General features: G+C 29.0%; 1 protein-coding gene across 1 annotated transcript; it reads right to left on the reverse strand.

Annotated features, from left to right (window-relative positions):
• Positions 1 to 2,238: 2,238 nt before the first annotated feature.
• Positions 2,239 to 3,357, reverse strand: LOC110414110 (non-specific lipid transfer protein GPI-anchored 14-like). The gene is made up of 3 exons (XM_021425174.1): positions 2,913 to 3,357; positions 2,610 to 2,711; positions 2,239 to 2,519 (listed from the first exon to the last, which is right to left on the reverse strand). The coding sequence occupies exons 1-3, from the start codon at positions 3,247 to 3,249 to the stop codon at positions 2,347 to 2,349; spliced, it is 612 nt and encodes a 203-aa protein (XP_021280849.1). The 5' UTR covers positions 3,250 to 3,357; the 3' UTR covers positions 2,239 to 2,346.
• Between the last annotated feature and the right edge of the window lie 5,950 nt (positions 3,358 to 9,307).

The following is a 9,307-nucleotide window of genomic DNA, read 5'->3' on the forward strand; positions in this document are numbered from 1 at the left end:
AGTAGCATTTCATTCAGAATATCGCATATTTATCGAGAAGGCAATCAAGCAGCAAACTTCCTATTTAACTAGGGACACACGCATCACCATCTTCGTGTTTTTTCACAGGCACAAGGTGAACTGTATGGTATGCTAAAATTAGATAGATTAAATTTACCATATGTTCGGTTCAAAAAATTGTAAAGGAGTAGTTACTCCCTAGTCATATTATTCAAATGCTTTTAATGTTCTTTATGTTAAGAGAGGATATTCTCCTATACAGTTACTTCAAAAGTTAGGTACGTATAGTAGAGTTTCCTCTTCTATGTAATTTTTAGAATTGCTTAATCTTTCATGTAAACTGGAGGTAAGGTTTACGTCCCCCTCTTTTGTACCACTTTTTTATTAATTAATAAAACGTAACAGGTTAGCTGGGTCCTGCGAGAATTTCCAGTATAAAAAAAAACCCTAAACCCTAACCCCAAACCCCGAACCATAAAAATCCTTTAAAATGCAAAAAAATCTTTCAAAATCCTAAAAAAAGTTTAAAAAACCTTAAAAATCTTTAAAAAAACCTTAAAAAAATTAAAAAACATTAAAATTTCTTTAAAATCTATAAAAATCATTTAAAAACTACAAAAACCTTAAAATCCTTAACCTTAAAAATACTTAAAAATCATTAAAAATCCCTTAAAAATCTTAAAAATCCCTCAAAAGCCTTAAAAAACTTTAAAAATCTTTCAAATTTCATAAAAAATTACAAAAAACCTTAAAATCCTTAGCCTTAATAAACCTTAAAAAGCCTTTTAAAAACATAAAAACTCTTAAAAATATATAAAAACCTTAAAAGTCTTTTAAAATCTTTAAAAAACCCTAAAAATTCTTAAAGCTTCAAAATTCTTAAAAAAACCTTAAATCTTTAAAATTGCATTAAAAAATCTTTAAAAGTCCTTGAGAATCCTTAAAAATTCTTTAAAATTCAAAAAAAAAACTTTAAAAATCTTTAAAAACTATAAAAAACCATAAAATCCTTAACTTTAAAAATCCTTAAAAATATTTTAAAATCCTTAAATATCCTTAAGTCTCTTTAAAAATTATAAAAATCATTCAAAATCCTTAAAAATCCCTAAGAATCTTTAAAAATCTTTAAAAATCCTTGAAAAACTATAAAAAGCTTTAAAATCTATAAAAAGCTTTAAAATCCTTAAACTTAAAAGTTATTTGAAATACTTAACACCCAAATATTTGACTTTTTGGTCAATACATAATTTGAATCCCTGCTTCTTCAATTAAAACAAAAACTATAAAAATCCTTAAAATGCTTAAAAATTTTTCAAAACTTTTAAAAATTTATAAAAATCCATTAAAAACCATAAAAATCTCTGAAAATCTTTTAGAAACTTTAAAAATGCTTCAAAATTCATCAAAATTATAAAAAATCTTAAAATCCTTAAAATTAAAATTTTATTTTTAAACATTTATTTATTTGAATTTTGAAGAATTGATTTGATACGGGCAATTAAAAATTCTTTTGTATCAACACCCATTCAAAGTGGTTGTGGCTTGTTAGTAGATCTAAAGCTGAACCTACTATCAGAAGCAAGCCGTTTGAGATTTTAAAGTAATTATGCATCATCTTGTCCATTTAAAATTTAAATTATTTTAAATTTAAAATAATTTACACACACTCATTTTCATAAGGATATTCATTTATTGATTTTTTTATTTTATAATTTAACAAGACACATGGCAATTGCTTAATTATGTTTGTAGAATTTTAAAAATTTACTTAATGTATAGAAAATAATGTCATTTATTAATCATATATATGATTCTAAATCTAAACAAATGAATAACATCGTTACTAAAAAGAAAAAGAAATGAAGTAAATAAACTCATATGTTTTGCCAATTTTTATTTAGTAATTATGTTAGTTTTAGGGTTAAGAATTATAATTTAATTTTCAAATAATTTAAAAGTTATGAAATTAATATTATATATATTGATATATATACATATATAATTTTTTTAATAAATTTATAATTTTTAATAGTAATTTCAATAAATCTTTACACCGAATATTTAACTCATTAATTAATACATAATTTTCTTATTTAAATATTTTACAACAATAAAAATAATCATATGCATAAAAAACAGATATTAACGTGAGCCCAATAAAATTGCATCTTATGAAATGGAGCCCCACTATCATCATCGAGAGCGATTTTCTTATGTTTCATCAGTAACCCTAGTATGTTGATAACACAAACTCTGCTTATCTCTGTAAAACAGTGTATTATTATTAATTACTAGAAGCATATATAATTAATCAACTAGACAGCTCCTTGAGAGATCTGAACAATATTAATTTCGGTTTGGGGTGTGTCTTTCGATGAACAAATAGGAACCCACGAAATTCCAAAGCAGTGTCCATCCGGTAATAATCCCCAATCTTAGCCATCTCTTTCCAGTACTGCAACACCCATCTCCCTTCTGTAGAAGATTTGCTCCCTCGCTTTTAGAACTTTTGGGATTTCCTTTTCGTTGACATAAACAACAAAATGCGTTATCCTAAATATGTGAAGTGAATAAAGGGCAACTTAAAAAACAAAAATATGAAATTTTACCTGTGGGACTAGGAGTAGGGTTATTGGCACCACCATTGGAACTCTTGGAAAGCTGATAGAAAACTTGAGCTGCTGGGGAATTGGGATCCAGGTGTAAAAGCTCTGCATTAACATTCACCAAAATTTAATTCATCAATTAAGTAGAGTGATAATTATTTGAACGTTATTAATTTCAAACATTTTAAATGAACATGAAATTTAAAAGATATAATAATTAATGTAGTTGAATAAAAAATGTATTAATTAAGAAATTAAAAACAAATAACTAGCATCGGAACCATATAACCCTGAGACTGTACATACCAGGACACTTGGAAACATTAGCAGGGGCATTGCAAGCAGAAGGCAGAGCCAAAGCAAGTGTAACATTGATATTCAGACCTAGGTCAGGGTCATCTCTATCTTTAATTATAACGCACAAACACTTCTTGTTGTTCTTGAGAACTTGCTTAAGACCACTGCAGCAGTCTGTTGTTGGAGCTTTGGCATCTCCCTCGACATAAGGCAGACATGTGGCTAGTCCTACTAGTTGCTGTGTGCACTCCTCTTTGTCTTGATCAGAATCTGCCATGGCGGAGCTAACCATGATTGTCGCTAGCAGCAACCCAAATTTAAGTCCTAGTGCAGCGCTGCGTAACATGCTGCTAAACTAAAAAACACAAATCCGCACGCTTGAATCTGAAACAGAAAGGGTTAAACCTAGCTTATGCCTTGCTTGGCTATCCAAGTTTAGATGGATTGAGGTGGTTGAGCGTGGAGGAAAAGAAGATGGAATATATATATATATATATATATATATATATATATATATATATATATATGTTGACTGTAGCCATTTACTAATGTCCATGATTGCTAAGGTCACTAACAAAGTAATGATTAATGTGGCTCCTCGCCATTTGTAGTACTTTTGTCTTGTTTACATTCTACAATCTCACCCTGAAGTTGAGGCTTTCACGCGTGAGCGACATAGAGGGTTGGAGAGGGCCTGAACCGCTAAGGAAACCCTAATGGTGGACCCTAAGTTCAAATGTCAGCAACAGCGCCCGTCTGCGTCTGTAGCAAAAACCAGCTTACCTACCACGGCCATATCGTTCTATCGATTTGGATAAATATAACTAAATAACTAATACTAGTAGTAATAGATTGTTCATGTATAGGTGTTTTTAGATTTTATTATAGATGCTTCTAACTTGTTTAAGATTCATCACTCATATGGTCCTAGAAGTGGACCGAGTCTTCCGCAGCTAGCTAGTTTGACATTGATTCTTAACATGAAGTGAGTTTGATTCGTTTGAGAAATAAAAAATCATGGTAAATGGAGAATGGTGAGGTGTAAACACTAAACAAACAGAAAACAACAGTATTGCATCAATTCACCAACCCACCATCGGGCTAAGGTCTAATTTAGGAGACAGCGTTTTGCATGGGCTGCCCTCAAAGTGTTTGGGCCAATGAGCTTATAGCCCTTAACTTTTTACCTGCATGGGCTCACAAATAAAAAAACAACCTTCTTTACAACCCACCGGTGATTGACTATAAAATCTAATTAACTTTATATCTCAAAATTAGGTAATGATAAGAGATCTCAGTCAACATTTTGAAAACTTTGGGTCTTAAATTCGAGTCTTATTATTTGTGTTTTTTATTTAATTTTATGTTAGTATGTTAATTTATTTACTATTTTTTAAAAAATATAATAATTATTTTATATATTATATATATTAAGAAATATATCATCGAATTTTGAGTTTTACTTATATATGTAATTTTATAAAAATAACTTCATATTCATAAATTTAGAATTTCTTTAATTTAATAGAAATTCTTTTTTAAGAAGTACCAAAATTTTATAAAATTAGAGAATTTTTACTTTTTGAATGCATTAAAGATCTTGCTTTCTGTTTGTAAACCACATTTGATAGTAAAAGCATGCACAATATTAAATAAGTAACTAATCATGGAATATTGGCCAAAAAAATAATTCTACAATTAAAATATCTGGAGATGTGCCTTTGTTTGACTTTACCTAACCATATGGCAAATTGGCAATCACAATCAGAATATGTTTTCCGAAGAAAAAATGAAAAAGGAAAGAGAATACGCTCGTTGGTGTCAAGGCAGTGAGTCTAATCTGTAACATAAGGTAAAACTGTTCCGGGGCAGGTCTCGTGTTGACCCCAGACCAGGACATGATTGGTATTATTCAATTTGTTTTGATCGTTCTAGGGTTTTCGGACATGGTTGGTATTATTCAATTTGTTTTGATTGTTGGGGGTCCTTTGGGGCTTTTGAGGTTTTGTCAAGTTTTTTGGGTTTTTTCTCCTTTTATTCCTCTAAATTTTTCTTCTCTCACTTAATTGTTCTGCTTTCTCTTCTTTTTACTTCGTCTCTTGTTTTGTCTTCCGCTCTCTATTGTTGGTTCTTTCTTCTCCTCGGGTTCTTCGTTTTATGTGTTGGATTTGTTTTTTTTCGTTTGTTTTTGTCATTTTCTTTGTTTAATTCATGGTATACATATGACTATTTCTATTTTTGCTAGAGATTGATTGTTCATATTTGATGAACAAATGTTGTGTTTTGTTTTTACTTTTGTTTTAGTTTCACCTCATTTGTTGCGGTACAAATTGTTGTTGGGTTTTCTTGGATCGTCGTTAAAATTTTCTTTTTTTTTGTTTTTATTAGTTTTGGTTTTTTTTTTCTATGATTGTCACCGAAATTGATTTTTCCCTTTTTATTTTTGCTTTACCGTTTCGATAGTCCATTTGCGACACAAATGCTTCTTGAAATGCAAAAACTTGATTTGCTGAAATTGAGTGAATGGTTCTTAACATTAACGCTCTCCTTTCTATTATATATTTTGCAAATTTTTTAAAATTCTAAACTTGGCCCCAAAAAAAATTGAAAAAAAATATTACAAATTTTGAAAGTATTTGTTTACTTTGTCTTTTATATTCCGGGACCATGTTCTTCGTTCAATTTTTCTTTTTATTGATAATAGTCATTGTATAAATTGTATCATTCAAATTTTACTTATGTTTAATATTGTTTTATTTCTATTGTCATTAATGTAATAGTTTATTTCTGATATATTTTCTAACATTAATATTAATTTCATTAAATTTAATAGTTGCGTAGCCTTGAATTCATGTGTCAATTTTTTTGTAAGTGAACATGTCTCACTTAATACACTATTGGACTAAAATGCTCTGTATGTAATTATTATCAAAAGGAAATTGTGAGATAACCTTCTTCATTAACTCAATTCAAAAATATTATTTTTTAAAATTTTAACTATTTTTAGTTAATTATTGACGTGACTTGATAACAATACCCTTTAAACAGTTTCACACAAACTAAAATGGTTGCAATTTTCTTTATCCCACCATCCAGAAAAAAATTTCAAAATTAAATCTCGATTTCTCTCTCTGGTCAAATACTGTTTATCTTGCCATCCAGAAAGTAGATATGACATCAAGCTCTTTCTTATTTTGTTTTATTTTTTTGGATAGTGGATCTTGGGGTTCTCAAAGGCGATGAACAACGATTTTGCTCTTTTATGGTGATTGCAGGCAGCATGATGAATGTGGTAACTAAATGCTTTCTAGTAATGACTTACTTCGAAATGTGTGCTGCGATGGAGATATCTGTGTTGATGAGTTGGATCGAATTGGTTAAAATGATGGGCTCAATAAAAAGTAACGGCTAAAGCATGTTTGATGGGTTTTATAGTGGTTTATGGTTTTGTTGTGTCTGGGATTGAGATGATTGTTAGGCATGTTTGTTAGAAATTTTAATTTTTTTTATTTTGAGATGAAATTATTTATGGAATATTTTGTAAAAAGAGTATATTTTGTTTTTGCATATGGGGAGTGAGCAAGGCCCTTTCGATAAGGATTTATTTTGTCTTGCTTTAGACAGTTATGGAGTTTTGTAATCTATCTTTTATGAAATGCACAATTTCATAACTTAGCTAAAAAAAAATATGTGTTTTAGATTTTTGAGTTCATTGATTTATTCATAGAACTCCAAAGTTAAGGAGTTGAAATTGATTAAACTGGTTTTAAGTATTATGAGACTAATTTTTAGGCATTACATGACTTAATCACTACGTGACTGATTTCAATGCATTACGTGACTGGTTTTAGACATTATGTGACTGATTTTTAGGCATTGCATGACTGATTTTTAAGTAATACCTAAGTCACACAATGCCTTACTAACTAGTCATGCGATGCCTTACCAACAGGTTACGCAATGCCTATCAACTAGTTACGTAATGCCATTTTAACCAGTCATGCAATACTTAAAAACTAGTCACGAAATACTTAAAAATTAGTCATGCGATACTTAAATACTAGTCATAAAATGCCCAAAGTCAGTCACACAACGTCCAAAGTCAGTCATGCAATGCTTAAAAACTAGTCACGTAATGCCTAAAAACCATAAAAACTATAAAATTTCATTTAATAAGATCAACAACTTCAAACGATACACCATATTTCATTTAACGACATAATCAACGAATATACCTACTTGATAAAGACTGCTCAAAATGTTTCAAGGTTTTTCTTCATATATCAAAAATCACTCCAAAATGCTTAAAAATGCTCAAAGGTTTTCTTCGTGTATCAAAAACTACTCCAAAATGCTTAAACGTTTTTCTTTCTGGTAAGAAATACTTTAGAGATAAATAGTTTGGCAAGGAAAGCTCAAAGAATATGCGTCAGTTTGAAACATAGACCTAAACATACTTGACCCATTAATAGGTTTTGAGTTGAGATACGGAGCTAAATAAATGGGTTAGTTTTATTAAGGATAATTTTGTTCAAATTTTAATTCTCTTGGCTAAAAACAATTAAAATTATGAAAAGGTATAAAGTTAAAAATGTTTTATGCATGGAGCTCATTTAAAAAAAGAACCCTATTATCAAATGGCACTATTTACATGTCCATTAAATACAAGATCTGTCAATATCAATTTCAATTTACTTAAAAAATTACCTGTCTTGCAATGCGTGTAGCACGGGTTACACTCTAGTAATAATGAAATTTGCCCTAGTTTGTGCTTCACTCACAAAATCTTACCGCGTGGCTTGGTGGATCCGACACATTTTTTTTTATACAACAAATGACATAGTTTTGATTTTCATATAAAATCTTAACCTAAACTTAACAGGCAACCCTTTTCTCTTTTTTTCATTTTTGTTCTTCTCTTTTTTGCCCACTAACCCTAACAACCAACCCCTTTTCTCAATCTTCTTTCCCTTCATTTTCGATGCAATCACATTCATCGACATAGGCTTTTCCGATAGAAACTCCATCTTTCTTTCCCTTTCCTCTTTTCTTCTCTTTTCTCTTTTCTTCTCTTCTCCCTTCCTTCTGCCGCTAATTTTCTCTTTTTCTTAAAAATCCTAGCCATCGTTCTTCCTCTAGGGTGCAAGATCTCCTTCACTTTTAAAACTATATAAATACCTCAAAATCTATCCTTTTCGTATCACCCACATCTCTCTTTAAAAAATATTTTTCTCTCTAATAATCCATTCAATTATGTAATTTTAATTCAATAATTCTCATTTAATATTAGTTATGTTTGTATTCTTTATGCATTCATGTTTCTTTCTTCTGTAATAAGTGATCTAAAAAATGAATAATCTTTGCTAAATTGAATTTGGAATTGATTTATTTGGTATTTAATGTGTTATGTTTAATTTTGGTGTTTTTATTTTTCCAGGAGGGTTTAGATTTAGTTTTAATGGGTGGTGATGATTGGTGATTTTGAAGGGAGCTTCACATTATTGGATTGTGTGTTATTGGGAGCTAAAGACTTTGACTTTGGTTTTTGATTTTTTTTTCTGTGGTTTTTACTTTGCTTACTTGGAAAAAACTATTATAAAGTTCTTGTAAAAAATATTAATTTTTAAAATTAAGTTAAAACTATTTGGTAAAATAAATAATATAAGCTTTAATTTTAGTTAAAATTATCATAAAAATATGCATGTCATCTTCAATCATCTAATAAATCAAAGTGGAACAAATTTGTTTTGAGCTTATATATGATTTTAGATGTTAAAATAAAAATAATTTATACAAAAATGGAATAGCTCTCAATTAATAGTATTAGATTTTTTGTTAATGTAGCAAGCAATTGGACTATGATGGTTTAATTTCTCAAGAAAGAAGAGAAAAGAGAAAATGATGTATTTAATATTAAAATTCTTTTTGGTATAGAAGACGGAGAAAACCTTTTAAGTAGGAGTTGAATGTAGCTTTAAATTTTGTCTTGTTCTCTCTTAATTTTTGTAAGAACAAAAAAATCTAAGATTTTATTATTTTATTGTTAGATCTTTTTTTGAGTAGTTTACGTACAGAGGGAGGTAAAGGAGAAGGAGATTGCAATTTACATTGAATAATGGTGACTTGCAGAGGGAGAGAGAGGAAAGGTAAATCAATTAAGAAATATGGATATTTTTTGAAAAGTTATACATATTTTTTTAAAAAAAAGAAAAAGCTCTTTTGGAGATTTTTTTAAAGTTTTTTTTAATTTTGTTTTTTTAAAAAAATTACTTAGTTTTTTTTAAAAATCCTCTCAAAATCTGAAAAAAACCCAAGCACTAATACTCAATTCAATCAAGGATTCATAACTGTTAGGTGGCGTTTGGTACTTTACAATGCAATGTGATTACAGGTAATGTGATTGC

The sequence above is a fragment of the Theobroma umbraticum genome, unplaced genomic scaffold, assembly GCF_002168275.2.
Source record: "Theobroma umbraticum cultivar Fairchild unplaced genomic scaffold, ASM216827v3 scaffold_4.1, whole genome shotgun sequence".
NCBI classification, from domain to species: domain Eukaryota; kingdom Viridiplantae; phylum Streptophyta; class Magnoliopsida; order Malvales; family Malvaceae; genus Theobroma; species Theobroma umbraticum.

Coding starts and splice junctions, on each gene's coding strand:
- LOC110414110 (XM_021425174.1), bottom strand. CDS start 3,249: ATGTTACGCAGCGCTGCACTAGGACTTAAATTTGGGTTGCTGCTAGCG. Junction 2,712..2,912: donor TAATGTTTCCAAGTGTCCTG/GTATGTACAGTC, acceptor ATGTTAATGCAG/AGCTTTTACACCTGGATCCC. Junction 2,520..2,609: donor CCCTACTCCTAGTCCCACAG/GTAAAATTTCAT, acceptor GTCAACGAAAAG/GAAATCCCAAAAGTTCTAAA.